This window comes from Zootoca vivipara, chromosome 8 (assembly GCF_963506605.1).
Source record: "Zootoca vivipara chromosome 8, rZooViv1.1, whole genome shotgun sequence".
Taxonomy (NCBI): domain Eukaryota; kingdom Metazoa; phylum Chordata; class Lepidosauria; order Squamata; family Lacertidae; genus Zootoca; species Zootoca vivipara.
In genome coordinates this window covers 66098077-66116405 of record NC_083283.1, presented here as the reverse complement: position 1 = coordinate 66116405, position 18329 = coordinate 66098077, and the positions used below count along the sequence as shown (strand labels likewise).

General features: G+C 43.0%; 1 protein-coding gene across 2 annotated transcripts; it reads left to right on the top strand.

Annotated features, from left to right (window-relative positions):
• The first annotated feature begins 1730 nt into the window (after positions 1–1730).
• On the top strand, positions 1731–17958 carry LOC118089834 (serpin B6). 2 transcript variants are annotated; one of them, XM_035124829.2, is made up of 7 exons: positions 1731–1925; positions 9515–9692; positions 12150–12287; positions 15455–15572; positions 15684–15826; positions 15954–16121; positions 16628–17958. In XM_035124829.2, the coding sequence occupies exons 2-7, from the start codon at positions 9525–9527 to the stop codon at positions 17030–17032; spliced, it is 1140 nt and encodes a 379-aa protein (XP_034980720.1). In that variant the 5' UTR covers positions 1731–1925; positions 9515–9524; the 3' UTR covers positions 17033–17958. The 2 variants fall into 2 exon arrangements, with proteins under 2 accessions (XP_034980720.1, XP_034980721.1); XM_035124830.2 differs by lacking the exon at positions 1731–1925 and adding an exon at positions 8049–8733.
• Positions 17959–18329: the final 371 nt, after the last annotated feature.

Below are 18329 nucleotides of genomic sequence, written 5' to 3'. Positions count from 1 at the left end.
TACATGGAGTGCAGCCCACTTGCATTAAAATAACTGACAACACTCCTATTTATTTTTAATATATTTTCATCATCTCACCAGCTGGTTAGTACAAAGATAGAGCAATTAGATGAAACATGTTCCAAACTGGAGGATATATTCCGGACCAGTTGGGATAGTATGCTCCACATGGGAAATTCATGCAAAATCCAGAGGCTTCTGGGAGTAAGTCCTTAGTCAATTAGAACTTGTCAAAGGACTTACTCCCAGAAGTCTCTGGATTTTGCATGCATTTTTCTTTTTCCAATAAAGTACAGCAGAAAAATTGTCCAAATAATAAACATTCAGCTTATTAAACCTCACAATAAATTCATAATGATCTGTCTGTGAGTTTCTAATACAGTAGTATAACCACATCAGCAATTTTTGATATAACTGTAAAAACCACTCTGAAAATCTATTATTCCAAAAATCAAACCTTCATCTGGTTGTAAATATTAAGATTATACCAGCAAGAATGAGTCTTTCTGTAAAAAAATGATTTAAGTCTTACTGGCTAGTGATTTAAATTGTGATTTAAATTGATTTGATTTAAAACAAATCCACCCTGGTCTGACCTTTATTTAAGCATCGGAATTGTGTGTAAGTTGAGCAACAAATTGAAGGCATAAATATCATTTTATTGCCCAGGTTCCCCACAATGGTTAGCAAAAATCTGGTCACTTTCAGTAGATCAAATTCAGTTGATCCTGCAATGCTTTCATTTGTAGAGATGGGATTCCTTCAACATTCCTCATAATTCTCATAAACACACTCTATGAGACACTTCTCCAGAATAGTCCACAGATTAATCACCACATACCCAGAGATTCCTCTGAACTGTACAAGCTTACCCAAACTTTCAGGAGAATATTGCAGTCATCAAAAAATCAAGACTGGATGGTTCCCATCCTTCACCCAGCCTGTCCGGGAAAAAGATATTTCAACACTCACTATGGCCAGAAGGATTCAAGCCTGCATATCTATATCATACACCTCAAAGAAACTGATCTTACCCTAAGGTCATAATGGTTCCTTGGTTTACAGAAGAAGCCTACGTGTATTGTCTCTTTTTTCAGGCTGTATTTTCTACAGATCAATCAGACTTTATTCGACGACCGTCAATCTAAAACATTTATCCATACAAAAATTAAAACATCAAACATCTAAAGGAACTTAAAACTTAAACCGACAATAAGAAAAAGGCTATACATTTAGATTTTCTACAGATCAATTGCATTTGTGGCGAGACATTCGTGTTGGTAGAATAACCCTCTCTCACTACCAAGGAAATGCAATAAATCAGAGAATAGAAAGAGGATCTATCGAAGCGACGCTGACACTCAGTAAAAGAATATAAGCTGACTGCATTGTTTGTATTAATGTCAGGCTCCTCTGGTTTGCGCAGCCAGGCGCCGTTACTCGGGAGTAAGCATGTGGGGATTAATTCTGCTGCGCCAACAACCAAAGGGAGCAGGGCGCAATTGCGCTTCCGCAGCGCCACCTTCCTGCTCCGAGTGTCTTCTGCGTTTCTCGAAAAAGCAGGCGGCGATGGCAAAAAAAGGCGTGCCGCCCTGCAAAGGCAACGGGCAGCGGCTTCGTTTCCTCTTTCTAGGCATGTGCGAGCCGTTCTGCACATGCTCCGTGGCAATGGAATCCGGTCGCAAACTTGCGGGGCTCGAGGCTGCGGCTCCTTTTTGTTTTCCTAGTAGGTTCCCGGATAGCGGCTGAGTCAGGGGCTGAGTCACATGCAGGAGCGCCTCCCCTGGACAGGATGGTTTCGTTTCCCTTTCCCGGGTTTCCCGTCGCCACTCGGTCTCTCTCTTTGCTCGCAGCCGGAGCCCTGCCTGCGATCCGTGCGTAACAGCCGCGCCGAAAATCAATATCTGATCCTAACGTCCAGAAAGGTAGGCGTGCTACGGGTGGCTTGCGCGCAACGAAAGTTCTTGGAGCGCCTTAAAGGCTGCCAGCTTTATCGCGCGCAAAAAAACTTCCAGGGACAATAGTTCATTGTATCATATATGCCTGCAAAAAAAAGCTTGTGCCATAACTAATAAAAGCGGGTTCTTGCCTTCAGAAGTTGATGCTGCGGTAAAAATATGTCAGTGGTAACTACTAACTGAAGCCGTTGCTTACTGGATTGCAGAGGGTAAGCCAGGTGGATTGCTTGGCAGCAGCGTCTGGAACTACTGTACCTTTGTTGAGGTGGAGCAGTGAAAGTAATCTGGGAGGGTCCAGGGTGTTGCCCAAGACTGGCACCTGTAGGACTGGCACTTTTGTGCTTTGAGCAGCTGCATGACACAGGTAGAAATTTAATGGCTGTGGCTTTCCATACTGCGTTTTTCTAATGGGAAATGCTTCACCTGCTAGATTTCTGCCGGCAAGGGCAGGAGCTTTGCAAGGGGGGCGGGGAGATAAAACCCACCTTGGTGCCTGTTCTTGATTGGCGTTTGTTGGGTTCATTTGTTTTTATATTTGCACTGAAAAATCTAATCACCTGCAGAGCATGGAAGAAGTGGATTTTTATGAGTTTTCATTGTGAATGTGCAGCAACCAATTCCTAAAACTCTTTTATTGGCTTGCTTATTAGGATGCAGCAGACTTCCTACCTGTTCCTTGGAAAGAAATTAAAGGGGGAATTTCCTGGCGTTCCCGCCCATGCTTTAGGCTGGGTTCTAAAGTGTCGGTTAAGCAGGGGGGGGCTCCTAGCAGCTAGGAAAGAGTGGGGTGGCTGGCAGAGATTGGCATGCCATGCTGTCAATTACGACACCCAGCTGAGGAGTGTAGCAATTGCATTGCCAACGCACAGGAGTGAAGCAAATAGAGGAACCGACTTTGTAACATAGGATGGATGTGCAGCTTATGTGCCAATACAGAGCCATAGTGTGGTGTAGTGGTTAAGAGCGGTGGACTCTGGTGAACCAGGTTCGCTTTCCCACTCCTCCACATGCAGCTGCAAAGTCGGTTCCTCTATTTGCTTCACTCCTTTGAGACTCCTTAGTGTAGCGATAAAGCAGGATATCAAATCCAAACTCCTCCTCCTCCTCCTCCTCCTCCTCCTCCTCCTCCTCCTCTTCTTCTTCTCCTTCTCCTTCTCCTTCTCCTTCTCCTTCTTCTGAGAGGCTGGGAAACTTCTCACTGTGTATCCTGGTATCATTAAATACAACTATTTAAATACTACTGTTTAGGGAGGCTTTTAATGTTTAATAGATTATTTTATTTCATTTTTCTGTTGGAAGCCACCCAGAGTGGTTGGGGAAACCCAGCAAGATGGGTGGGGTATAAATAATAATTTATTACTATTACTATTACTGTTACTATGACAAAACAGCTGATCTTCAGATACTGGAGCGTTGTCAAGGCAGAAGGGGGTAGTAACTGGTTGTTTTCTGTTTCTTTTTGCTCCGAAATCTCTAAATAGCTATGGAATGTGGAATGAATGCTTTTGTTTTTAAATATACTCCATTTGTCAGAGTAAACGAGAGACGAAAATCCCTTTACGGTACAGATACTATTGTAATCATCAGGCAGTTTTGAACTGGCAAGCATTGGATGGATAGTAATTAAGAGTTCCTTTTTTAAAAAACTAACCCACCAACCATAAGACTTTCTAATTAATTTGTATTGTATACTTCCTTCCCAGTCTCTAGGAATAGGCAGGAGGTACGGTAGTTTAAGATCTATTGGTAAGATCCCTAGGCTATTTGCAGTAGGCTTTCTGTTTTAACCATTGCAACAGCAAAATGACTGCTGCTGAAATGAAGAACGCCTCGTGGGCATCCATTGAGCACAACTGAGCAAGGATTATTCCTGTAGCATTTGGTAATAATGCAAAGTCTGCCTCCGTTGCTGCACCCTTCAAACTGAAGCAGATCTTGGCCACATTCTCTCCACCATCTGTAAGAGCATCCAGATTCTGTCCAGAAGAGCACCAAGAGTACTTCAACAAACAATCCCTCTTCCCTGGGGAATTCTGGCATTGTAGCTCTGCAGGGAGCGGGGAATGGGGTCTCTTAGCATCCTTAACAAAGTACAGTGGTACCTTGGGTTACAGACGCTTCAGGTTACAGATGCTTCAGGTTACAGACTCCGCTAACTTCAGATTAAGAACTTTGCTTCAGGATGAGAACAGAAATCGCGCAACAGTGGCGTGGCGGCAGCGGGAGGCCCCATTAGCTAAAGTGGTACCTCAGGTTAAGAGCAGTTTCAGGTTAAGAATGGACCTCCACAACGAATTAAGTTCTTAACTTGAGGTACCACTGTACAGTTTCCGTTATTCTTTAGAGAGGGGAGCCATGGCTGTAATGATAATGATGATGATTTATTTATTTATACCCTGCCAATCTGGCTGAGTTTACCCAGCCACTCTGGGCGGTTCCCAACAGAATATTAAAAACAAGATAAAACATCAAACATTAAAAGCTTCCCTAAACAGCCCTGCCTTCAGATGTCTTCTAAAAGTCAGATAGTTGTTTATTTCTTTGACATCTGATGGGAGGGCGTTCCACAGGGCGGGTGCCACTACTGAGAAGGCCCTCTGCCTGGTTCCCTGTAACCTCACTTTGCGCAGTGAGGGAACTGCCAGAAGGCCCTCGGAGGAGAACCTCAGCGTCCGGGCTGAACAATGGGGGTGGAGACGCTCCGTTAAAGTGTTACGATACTGCTTTAAACACACACTGAAGATGGGGCCTTGCTTCTTCTTTTTATCCATTTGATTGCTCTGTGGAGGAGGGTTTTCATTTCATTTTTTGCAAAGCCTCTTTGTAGCAGCATGGCTGAACTGGATGTAGGTCTTGATTGCCAAAACAAACCCAGTACTGTAAGGTAATTTGTTGAGGGTGGGAGGACTAACGTTAGGGATGTGTTTGGAGAGCTTTAGCTCTTGGTTGGTTCTGTTGTTGTAAAATAACACCGGAAGCGTGGAGCCCTATAATGTGGCCCTCCAGCCATCTTTACATCTCGGCCCTCCCTCCGTCAGTAGGCCAAGCCCCTCACTGGTCCCACTCTGGACCTCTTCTTGAGTGCTTCTGCCTTGACTGGAATAGTCCTTGGACTGTGGTGATTGATGCCTCTTGCTTGCCTGGACAAATGCATTGTGGGTGTAGAAATCCCTGTCGCTTTGTGTGGCTGGAATGTAACCTATTGTACAAAGGTAAAATTCACACCTATGACTGCACCTACGTTTGCCTCTGGCTGCACCCAGCGCTGGCACGCATTCCCTGGAAGGACCTGCGTTCTGGGGAAGGAAGAAGGAACCCACCCCACCCTCCTTCAATAATGGAACAAACAAACTCGGATAGTACAATTCCGTGCCTGAAGCCAGAGTTCTTTCCAAGCAAAAATAGCACCGCAGACCAATTCAGAGAACTGCTTGGTTGTGTATAGTACACTAATACATACAAAGAGAGAGCCTTCGTTTTTTCTCTGTTCCAGGCGGCCTCTGTGTAACCGGAGATCTTTCATAGCCGGCATGGCTCAATGCCAAGAAGACTGTCTCTCTTACAGCGCAAAGCAAACGGCAGACAGGGTCTTCAACCAGAAATATCTTCTTCATGTTCTTTTTTAAACAGTCCTCAGTACATTTTTTTTTGCATAACAACTGTATAAAACATTGTGTCTCGTAATGAACAAAAGAGTCATATCATAACTGGAAACGTACCAAAAAAAATAGGAAAGGCTGTTTTCAAAGGCATTGGATAAAAAGCTGGATAACACAGCAAAAGATTTCACTTAAAAAAAATTAAAATCCAGCGTAAGGACGTATTCTGTAACTCAAAAGATCAAATCACACCATGAATCTTCATGGGTCCCTCATTTACAGTATTATAACCACTCAGAATTCACAAGGTGGTGTGTGAATTAAGTCTTCCACAGATTATATATTCATTCTTTAGAATGTTAGAATTACTTTTAAAAGGGATCAGGACAAAGGAAGGCCAACTGACACCAACTCTGCAGGGTCAGTGCTCTTTTCAAGTCAGTGGCATCAAGCACTGCGTTGCGGATTGTGTCCCAGTATGTTACAGGCTTACTCATTGACGTGAAGCAGAAAGTTTCCCACAACCGTACTTTTCTGTGGAAAAAATTCCATGCCTAAAAATGCATTGTTTCATACAGTGAATTAGCAATCTAATGAATGAATACAAGAGATAGCTTTTACCTCTTTGTCTAGAGTAAAGAGATGACCTGCGGTGACTTGAAATTGGCAGTGTGTGATAACTAAACAAACCTCCTGATTAATCCAGATATTAGGTTGCTAAACTTATACCCTTATGTATTTTAATTACAGTGAATCATCAGCCATGCCTTATGGTAAAAAATATTATATATAACAGATGTTATACAGTATGTAGCTTTCCTTACTTGCTTAGCCCTGTCTGTATTTCCCTGACTGCTATTGTTTTGCAGAGAGATCAGAGCCATTTGGGATCACTTCCCTAAGGATATTTTTTCTGTGCCTTTAATTGCAGTCATAAACAGTCGTAAATTTTTCCTGTAAGACCAATTGCAGTTGCAAACAGTCGGGTTTCCACACCTATCAGTCCCATTCTCACCACCCTTCTGAGTAATACCCCTCCCCACCCTCTTACTATATATAAGGATCTGGTGACTTCTGTTTCAGTGTATCTGAAGAAGTGTGCATGCACACGAAAGTTCATACCAATGACAAACTTAGTTGGTCTCTAAGGTGCTACTGCAGGGACGCAGGTGGCACTGTGGGTTAAACCACAGAGCCTAGGGCTTGCTGATCAGAAGGTCGGCGGTTCGAATCCCTGCGACAGGGTGAGCTCCCGTTGCTCGGTCCCAGCTCCTGCCAACCTAGCAGCTCGAAAGCACACCAAAAAGTGGAAGTAGATAAATAGGGACCGCTACAGCGGGAAGGTAAACGGCGTTTCCGTGTGCTGCTCTGGTTCGCCAGAAGCGGCTTTGTCATGCTGGCCACATGACCTGGAAGCTGTACGCCGGCTCCCTCAGCCAATAATGCGAGATGAGCGCGCAACCCCAGAGTCGGTCACGACTAGACCTAATGGTCAGGGGTCCCTTTACCTTTGCTACTGGAAGGAACTTTTTAATTTTGTTTCGACTACGCCAGACCAACACGGCTACCTACCTGTAACTTTAAATAGGTTCACAGCTTGGAGCAGTTCTGAAGGCTTCACTTTCCTTTCCCCTGTGATGGGAGAAAGAACACATGCCAAAAAATTTAAATAACAAGGAAATGTGTGCTAGCTTGGCAAGAGTGCTGTGTTTTGTTTTGTTTTGTTTCAAAAACAAGAAAACCTGGGCTTGGCAGCTCTGCCAGCCAGAAAAAAAATGGCACAGTTCCTATGTCTCTGAACCTCCAAGACAGATAAATCCAGCAGGCGAAGCTTATCTCATTGCATCTTCATGCGACGAAAATCTTCAGATGTGAATTTCATGGGTCTGGGTCTGGGTTGATTTAGTATGCCCAGATTTCCCCCTAATGCATATTGGTAGAAGGAGTTTTGAAACATTTGTACATCTTAGGGTCAGTAGTCACAATATAGTTATAAAAGCAACAAACAGCACTTCATACAAGCTTGATCCCGTTCAGGACTCGGTTTATCAAACATAGACTTAATTGCTAAAGTCAGGTTATTATAGCTGTTGGCTTGCTAACTTAATTCTGCAACCTAAGGCTTTAATATGGGACCCAGATGGCGCTGTGGGTTAAACCACAGAGCCTAGGGCTTGCTGATCAGAAGGTCAGCAGTTCGAAACCCCACGATGGGATAAGCTCCTGTTGCTCGGTCCCAGCTCCTGCCCACCTAGCAGTTCGAAAGCACATCAAAGTGCAAGTAGATAAATAGGAACCGCTCCGGCAGGAAGGTAAACGGTGTTTCCGTGTACTGCTCTGGTTCGTCAGAAGCAGCTTTGTCATGCTGGCCACATGACCCGGAAGCTGTCTGCGGACAAACGCCGGCTCCCTCGGCCTATAGAGCGAGATGAGCGCTGCAACCCCAGAGTCGGACACGACTGGACCTGATGGTCAGGGGCCCCTTTACCTTTAAGGCTTTAATAGTCCTGTTTTTGAGGCTAGAATTGTGCAGTGGGGAGGGACAACAGGCTCTCAAGTGATGCTTTGCCTCCCTCTATTTATTTTTATGTCCCTGTCATGAAAACATGTACATTTCTATCATGGGTACTGGTAGAGCATTGTGGGAAATGTAGGGCCTGATGGGACTCTGGCCCTGGAGGGAAATCTATGGGAATCTTAACTTTTGAACCCTGGGAAAGAGTCTGCTTTAGTCCTTTGATTTAGTGTGAAAAGCCACAACCTTGCAGCTATAGGATCTTAAATTCCTGTGATAAGCAATAAGGGAGTAAAACCTTCTCCGGTGTGTCTGAACCCAGGAAGTTAATTGCCCTCTTGGATGACTAATGGGTAAACAAGGAACATCTGTGAAACCTCAATAATAGAGGGATGGGGCTAATGTCAGTTAATCTCTTGATTGGTCAGTTTGAATGAAAATCAACCTTGATTGGATAATTAGTTACAATCCCCACGTGGAGCTAAGGTGTGCCTCAAGGCATCTAAAGGATTTAAACCCCAGGGAGAAAGGGGTTCTTCGTTCAACAACATGAAGGGGAAAGTCTGTTTGTGTTAGTTGTTCCACAAGCTTGAGAACTGCTCAAGGCTGATCGCTGTAGTCTGCCGGAGGGAGAGACTCAGCGTGGATTCTACTCTTCTAAGTATGTATTAAGTTAGATATTTTCTTATTTTAAGTTTGTAGTCCTTTCTGTAAGAACTGATGTACTTTGATATACTTTGGTATACCTGTTTATTTAACTAGTTCTTTTAATAAATAGTTAAAAGGATTTTTGGTAAGTTTGTTCCTTTCTGAGCCACATTGCTAGTCCAGTCCTGCTGCTTGGTCTCCTACCGGAATAAAGTGAAAAGGTGTTCCCAGGTTGCCTGGCCAAGGCAGATCTGGGTGGTGGCAGCCTACTCGGAAATTCCGTTACGGGAGCAGGAATATAGCTTAGTCCTCCCGGGAGAAGGGGTGGCCAGTGGTCTTCGGAGAAAGAGCTGGCGCATCCAGGGGGGAGAGACGAAAGGTATTCCTGCCCCGTAACACGACAGTCCCAAAGGGGGTTATGTGACATGTAATATGCAATAGACTTTTAATTAAAAGCTGATCTTCTTAGAAATCAAGCAAGGGCGAATGTTATTCTCTTCTGGGGCATTTTTTGCAAATTACTGTCTGCTGGCCATTGCTTTCATCTAAAGAAATGTAGTGTGTGATTGATAGTTACTCTGTGGGCTGCAGCCTCTCCCACACCAGAAAACGGTGGGCGTGTGGCATTTTGGAGCGCATGAAAATGTTCCAACATGGGAGTTACAGGTTCATATGCCCTTAGGACACATGTGTGGGATCTGAAAACCAATGCTTAGGTTTTTTTTCCTTTTCTTGTTAAAGTGACCTCCGAGCAGACAAACTGGATGACTGTCTTATCTGTGCTTGTTTCGTAGGTTATAAGACATGGACCGCCTCACTGCAGCCAACAGTGCCTTTGCCCTCAATCTGTTCAAGAAGCTAAGTCAAAATGATAATACAGCAAACGTGTTTTTTTCTCCTTTGAGCATTTCTTCTGCTTTGACGATGGTCTCTCTGGGTGCGGCAGGGAATACTGCAACCCAAATGGCAAAGGTATATCCAGATAAATACTATTAAGGGGAGCGGGGAGCTTGACTTTTGACTCTTAAGTGAGGCATTCATGGTGCTTCCTTTTCTTTGTAGCAGGTCAGGCTGAAATATGCATTTATTAGCATGCCCTTAAGGCTACTAGTCTTTGTCCATGGAGTTTTCTTGGCAGGGATACTGGAGTGGCTTGCCAGTTCCTTCTCCAACTTATATGCAGAATTCATCATGCGAAAGGCTGGACTAGATGAATCCCAAGCCGGAATTAAGATTGCCGGAAGAAATATCAACAACCTCAGATATGCAGATGACACAACCTTGATGGCAGAAAACGAGGAGGAATTAAAGAACCTTTTAATGAGGGTGAAAGAGGAGAGCGCAAAATATGGTCTGAAGCTCAACATCAAAAAAACCAAGATCATGGCCACTGGTCCCATCACCTCCTGGCAAATAGAAGGGGAAGAAATGGAGGCAGTGAGAGATTTTACTTTCTTGGGCTCCTTGATCACTGCAGATGGTGACAGCAGTCACGAAATTAAAAGACGCCTGCTTCTTGGGAGAAAAGCAATGACAAACCTAGACAGCATCTTAAAAAGCAGAGACATCACCTTGCCGACAAAGGTCCGTATAGTTAAAGCTATGGTTTTCCCAGTAGTGATGTATGGAAGTGAGAGCTGGACCATAAAGAAGGCTGATCGCCGAAGAATTGATGCTTTTGAATTATGGTGCTGGAGGAGACTCTTGAGAGTCCCATGGACTGCTAGAAGATCAAACCTATCCATTCTTAAGGAAATCAGCCCTGAGTGCTCCCTGGAAGGACAGATCGTGAAGCTGAGGCTCCAATACTTTGGCCACCTCATGAGAAGAGAAGAATCCTTGGAAAAGACCCTGATGTTGGGAAAGATTGAGGGCACTAGGAGAAGGGGACGACAGAGGACAAGATGGTTGGACAGTGTTCTCGAAGCTACGAACATGAGTTTGACCAAACTGCGGGAGGCAGTGGAAGACAGGAGTGCCTGGCGTGCTATGGTCCATGGGGTCACGAAGAGTCGGACACGACTAAACGACTAAACAACAACAAGGCTACTAGTGGGGACACGGGTGGCACTGTGGGTTAAACCACAGTGCCTAGGGCTTGCTGATCAGAAGGTCGGTGGTTCGAATCCCCGCGACGGGGTGAGCTCTTGTTGCTTGGTCCCAGCTCCTGCCAATCTAGCAGTTCAAAAGCAAGTCAGAGTGCAAGTAGATAAATAGGTACCACTCAGGTGGGAAGGTGATCTGGGAAGTGTCTGCAAAATTGGAGGTGGAGCTAATAGCATGGACCCATTCCCCAGTCAGTTACCTTATATGCAAGTAACACATGAACTGGACTTAGGTCATGGTTCCTTAGGGAAGAATTCCTATTCACAGAAACAAAGTAAAAACCACCATGCTTGGAATTTAGTTTGTTGCCGCCTATTCGACCAGGCCTGCACAGCCCACCTAAGGAAATGAAGGCCACCAATTACGTATTCACAATCTCTTTGATAATCGCAAGTGGGGCAGTCCTGCTAAATCAACAAAAAGTTTCCAGAGAAGGACAATGGAACATGTGGGCTTTCTCTTTCTTGTCTAGCAGGTATTACCAGTATAACAAAAAGAGAGAGAAAAGCACAGCAAACCCTAAATTTAAGATTCCATGTTTTTCTTCCCCAGAACAAAGGACACGTAGTTTTGTGTGCCCAGTTTGTTGTCTTGAATAAAGTTTATTTATGTGAAAAGTATTTCTTATGTCACACCCAGAAAACCTTCCCGCTGCAGGGAGGTTCTCCGTAATTGCAGTGGTTCTTTGGCCCTCTTAGTTTTTCCTAGGGTAGTAACAGCTGCGTGCATCTGTTTCTGCTGTGGCTGCCCCAAATGTTTCCTGAGCTCCTGATAAAGCAGTTTGCTGCTTAGCTATGGTTGGTTAGTACTGCCCAGAGTTCAATTTTCAGTGCATCATCAAATTTTAGTTACTCTGTCCTTGCACAGAAGAACATGGCCCATGCTGAAACATGGCAGCCCAGTTATATTTAGAAAGTTAAGTTAAATTGTTAGGGGGGAGATAAAAACCCAGTAATTTAGTATGTGGGTGGGGTTTTTTGTTTAAATACATGGAAACTAATAGTCACTCTTTTTTTTTTGCCTGCTTCCCTTCTAACTGCTTCAGATACTTGTCTTGTGAAATCTTGAACAGGAACGGAACAATCTGCTTTTTGCTTCTTCATTTTTATCACTATCAAATCTCATTGTGATTTTGTTTTGTTTTTCCTCCTCAAATGGTAATCGTTGTGGGTGGTCACAACGGTTGTTCATTATATATATTTCACTCTCTTGTTTGCTAAAAGACATGGATTTTCAACCGATAACCGTTTTTTAGGAGTACGTGGATAAATGTCTGTATTCAAATTACTTAACATTATCCGTTAACCATTTATCATCTTACAGGTGCTGTCTGTGACCAACGACGTCGAGTTTCACCAGGGATACGAGAAACTTATTTCTGAAATCAACAAGCCAGGCACCAAGTACTTGCTTAGGCTAGCCAACAGGCTATTTGGAGAAACATCCTATGAGTTTATTTCAGTAAGTTACATGGTTTACAAATGTGCTAGAGAACAGGAAGTGGCCTCTGTTCTGATAGTGAATCGTGTTCTGTCGCAGATCAGAAACGCAGCTAAACACTCACCATCCCTTCTGTACTTTCCACTACCATCAAACTGAAAGGGACATTTGAAGCCAGATAAATAATGAGTCGGCAGCAGTGATCACCTTGAGTCCAAGTGGCAGGCTGCACCAGCCAATCTACTTGGTGGATGAATTTCTTTCCTTCTCTCTTTACTCATCCTCACTCGGCGCCAGGATATTAGCCCGGTTTTGAAGATGCACCTCTTTACCCTATGGCCTATGTGTTTTCAGGAACCCGGGCTACTGCTGTGACTTTTTAAAATATGTAATACAGAATTTAAAATTGTAATCGGGGTGGATTTGATTTAAATCGAATCAGTTTAAATCATTAGTCAGTAAGACTTCATTTATTTATTTCAACAGAAAGACTCATTCTTGCTGGTATAATCTTAATATTTACAACTAGATGAAGGTTTCATTTCTGGAATAATATATTTTCAGAGTATTTTTTTACAGTTATATAAAAAATTACTGATTTGGTTATACTATTAGAAATACATAGACAGAGAATTGTGAGTTTATTGTGAGGTTTAATAAGTTAACTGTTTATATTTAAACAACTTTTCTGTTGCACTTTATTGGAAGGAGAAAAACAATCATTTCCTTAATAACAATTTAAACAATTTGTATAACTAAAACAATGACATTATAGCATATGTATCCATGTTTGTTGACTGATGCAGTTAAACAATTTTTTTAGACTGAGTTTTAGCATGCATGAAAAACTTAAAACAAATCCTTATTTCCTGATGGACTATAATGTGACTTAAATACAAAACTATCTTTAGAATGATTTTTCCTTCAAAAGCATTTTATTTTAAAAATCCAATTTATATTTTAAAAATCCAATTTATATTTTAAAAATCTGATTTATTTTTTTTAATCCACCCTGGTTGTAATCTGCCCTGGGACCTTCTGGTTGTGGGCAGGTAATAAATTGAGTTGTATTATTATTAATGCCAACCCCACTTATTTCTTCCTTCTTTATCTGTGTCAACTTGGCCCTCTTTCCTTTGGGGAAATGAAGGGTCAAACCTGTCAGGTTCACTTCTATCTCCCAAGTAGGCTTGAGTCTTTGGGGGCCATGGGAAGAAAACCCAGACTAGATCCTGGATGCAGCCTGCATACCACCAATTTGACCACCCCTGCCAGTACGTTCTCTTTCTCAAGCTTCCTCCTCCATCTCTGTGCTTTGACACAATTATCCACTTGTTTCAAGCTAAATGTAAACAAAACTTTAAACTTCCCTCAAAGTAAACATCACTGTTAATTGATAGCCTTACATCCTGTTTTGTTTTGAACTCAAACTGTTACTGATAATAAATAGCTACGCAGTTGGGAACATGGCAGACTAATCTGCTTTTCTGCCAGTTATCTGCATGTTTCTTCCTGAACGGAGCACCTGCTGACACTCGCACTGGATGCTTTCTGTGTGCTGCTCTTGAAAAGCTGCAAAACCGCAGGGTAGCTAATGCTGGATCATGACATTCTTTGTTTTGGAAAAGAGACTGCTTATGGGATGTTGATACAAACCTGCAAGGGGCCATAGATAAGTGCATAATAGCACATCTAAGGGCATCACGTAGGGACGCAGGTGGCGCTGTGGATTAAACCACAGAGCCTAGGGCTTGCCGATCAGAAGGTCGGCGGTTCGAATCCCCGTGACGGGGTGAGCTCCCATTGCTCAGTCCCTGCTCCTGCCCACCTAGCAGTTTGAAAGCACATCAAAGTGCAAGTAGATAAATAGGTACCGCTCCAAGCGGGAAGGTAAAGGGTGTTTCCGTGCGTCGCTCTGATTCACCAGAAGCGGCTTAGTCATGCTGGCCACATGACCCGGAAGCTGTACCAGTACAGCTTAGTCTGATTCACTAAGTCTGATTCACTCTGATTCACCAGAAGCGGCTTAGTCATGCTGGCCAGTAAAGCGAGATGAGCGCCGCAACCCCAGAGTCGTCCGCGACTGGACCTAATGGTCAGGGGCCCCTTTAACTTTTTTAGGGCATCACAGACGTATCATTACTCAATCTGCAGGAGGTCATGCCATCTTTGGGGAGTGAATTGTGTATGTGTTTTAACCGATGTTCTTCATTTTCTTTGTTCAATCATCCCTTCCCTGACTGTATTTATTTTGTGACTGAACAATTTCAGCTGTTCGTTCTTTCTACGTTAGATATAAAGCAGAAGTCTGTTTTGAGTCAGGTGGCCAAACAAAAAAACCAGACGGGCATCAACAGCTCATTGAAGGCAAAGGTGTTTCCCAGCACTGCAGCCTGAGAACTATTTATCCATGAATTGAACCTGATATTGCTTTGATTGTATAAAGATTTTAGCTTCAACTGGGGGCTTTCAGTGGCTACTAGGCATGATAACCCAAAAAAGTATAGTTAAGAGTTCACAGACCAGCACTGGTGCATTTCCCACTGTCTGTTTATGGGTCTTTGAATCCAGGCCATTATAGAGAACTGTGTGTTAACTTTCATGACATGCTTGTGAGCTTCCAGGGACAGAATGTTAGACTAAGTTTAGCTTTTGTTAGATCAAGCCAAGAGGATAATTACATTTTTTTAAAAAACAACTGTAATACAACAGGTAGTCGACACTTTCCAAAGGGTTACCGAACTTGGAGACAAATAAGTATTGCTTGCGTACCATTTTTCCTCCATAGAGGAATAGAAAGAGAAAACGCCACACTGGAATTCATTATCTGCCTGCATTGAGCAGGACTAATACAGGGGCAAATCTTGCAGGATTCTCATATATAAAAAGACGACAATGATTGCTATATGTATTCTTGAGCAAAAGAAGTTTGTTTGGGTGAGGTTCAGTCCATCTGTTTGGGCTGATATGAATCTATTGCACATGCCATTAGCTTTTTCTTATCAACTGAAGTTAAATTTAGCATCTGCATACATGTTTCAGATCTTTAGGTATCTGAAAATGGAAGAAACATCCTTCTCTCCCCCTCTTTTCTGTGGGACAAAACCCCGAATGAAGTAAAAGTTTATGTGTATATGATATATACAGATCCATATATAGCTTCTAATTCTGAAACGTATTTGTTTAAGTCATTTGTAGACTCCAGCCAGAAATTCTATCAAGCAGGTCTAGAGAAACTAGACTTCATTAAAGCATCAGAGGATTCCAGGAAATATATAAACAATTGGGTGGAAGAACAGACAGCAAGTGAGTAGCAAATTCTTGGGCTTCCATATTGTCTACGAGTTTTACTTCTTAAAATATGAGTTTGTGCCTGAAAAATATGTACTTATTAAAACTCTTTAATCCCTCTTAAAGGTAAAATTCAAAATCTGCTCGCCCCAGGAATAATTGGCTCCCTTACAAGGCTGGTCTTGGTGAATGCTATCTATTTCAAGGGAAACTGGGCAAATCAGTTCCGCAAAGATCACACAGAAGAAAAGCCGTTCAAAATTAGCAAGGTATGAGGTGGGAAATAATGGGAAGCACATCACTGAGCACACAGTCTTTATCGTTTTGATTAAATACACACATTCTGATAGTGTTCCCTCCTGTTATGCTTAAAACAAAATTCTTCTCCATTTGCAGAATGAAAGCAAACCGGTGCAGATGATGTTCAAGAAGGCTAAATTCAACATGACCTACATATCACAACTTCGCACCAAAATTCTTGAGATTCCTTATGTTGATAACGAGCTCAGCATGATCATCTTGCTTCCTGATGAGATTGCAGATAATTCTACAGGCCTGGAAAAGGTGAGGCATTGATGCTGAGAATTAAACCATGCCTGGAAAAGGTGAGGCATTGATGCTGAGAATTAAACTATCTAAATTCTCGGCTGTAAGAATTGCCCTTGTTGGTTGCTGTACATCACTAGAGCATGAATCTTCCAGCTTCTATGTGATTCTTCCAAGTGCACAGTGTAACATGTTATGTTGTTGGCATTTGTCTGTCTTGAGAGACAATGGAGTGTGCCTCCAGGGGTGAAGTCAAACCACCATGCCAGCAGCACCGAAGTGACCTCCCCGGGGTGCAAACCTGGGCAGTGTGTATAGACATCTTGGGCTGCCCAGACAACAGGGTCCCCCTCTCGGCCTTGCTGATGTCCAAAGGAAAGCAGAGCAATATGTTTGGCACCAGCTTGGCTGCAGGAGTTGCCCGAGAATCCAGTGAAAATGGTTTTATGTAAGAAATGTGAGGATTTATATATGCAGCCAGGATTTCCTTTTTCCTTGAATGCCTCGTGTTTGTCTTATTTTAGTTGGAGAGAGAAATGACCTCTGAGAAACTCAAGGACTGGCTTAACCCTGAGATGATGGACCTAACTGAAGTTGAGCTGTCTCTACCCAAATTTAAACTGGAGGAAAAATACGACCTGAAGCCTGTTCTGATCAGCCTGGGAATGGCTGAGGCGTTTGACCCAAGCAAGGCAGATTTCTCCAGGATGTCTTCCAACAATGACTTGGTTTTGTCTGAGGTTGTTCACAAATCCTTCGTAGAGGTAAACGAAGAGGGAACAGAGGCTGCTGCTGCTACTGCTGCTGTTATGAATATGCGGTGCGCTAGGTTTGTGCCGTGCGTCACAGCCGACCATCCCTTTCTCTTCCTCATTCGGCACAACAAAACACAAAGCATTCTCTTCTATGGTAGGTTTTGCTCTCCCTGAACAATGGGTGTCCTGTATGTGCAGCACAAACATTCCCCGCTGCAGCCTGCTGGCAGTATATCAAGTTTTCGATTTCTAATCCTATTATTTCAAAGTCACATTGTCTAATCCCAAGTCTTCACTACTGTGCCTCTGCTTGTAACAGCTTTTCCCAACACTATTCATATTTGTTTGACAGTTGTGCATAAGGGGATCACATCTTAAAATGGGCCAACTGAGAACTTCCTTAAACCCTACTCCGAATGCACATTGATGCTTTGTGCGTGCCTTATTTAGAATAGGAGGCACTTGTATCACAGACCATTAGCAATATGGGTGAAGATGAAGCAGATTTTATTAATTGCACACCTCTTCATCTTTTGCATGCTCTTAATAAAAACATAGAGGGCTCGTTTTTTTACCAGGCAGCTTTGCTGCAAGTGCGAAAATCTGTGAGGTCCATTTTGTTCTTGACCTTTATTTTCACAGGATACTTCGGGGTGGGGTGGGGGAGGTGGTTTTGTTCTTATAGAGGTATTAGCAACCACCAAAAACAGCTTCTATCAAAGGAGATCCTACCATATAACCTCATGTGCACTTGATAAACAAACACAATTGTTTAGAACCAGTTTCTGGCGTTTACACCAGCATATAAATGTAAGATCTTGGTAACCAAAGTGAAAATGAAGAGCCTTATTTAGTTATTGCAGCGCAGAAAATGTGCAATGATTTCTACAACACACAGAAAATTTTGGCCTTGCGAAGAATGCAGTACGTGAGCAGAAGTATGAATCTGATGTTCGGTCTATACAGTGTATTCTTTGATGTTACATGCAAAAAAAGTAGTCACAGAATTTTGACTTCGCAACCTGTAAGTCACATTTATGTATGGATGGATTCATGTATTACTGGATTTAAAATAAAAATGAAATTGTTTTGTGTTCTGATGTTACTGCTACTGAATTAATTAAACAGCAGCTCGTGGCAAGATTTATTCTGACCCCATAGCTCCAGCGTCACCAGTCACTTCAAGACACTGGTTGCCAACAACATGTTTAAACAGTCAGTCAGCTAATTCCTACATGAGTTCAGGTGAAGTCCTCTCTCTGGGTGTGGCATTTGACAATCCATTCAGTTTAAGCTGACTGTGCTACAACTGCCAACAATACTTGGCTTATGCTGCCTCTTCTCTAGCACGCAAGCAATTTCATATGACCTTTGAGATCCACCCACCTGCGGAGAAATGAGACGAGTGAAGCACTGCGGAAACATTTCAGCAGACTGCTTATCGGGAAGAATCTCTGTACCTGGTACTTGT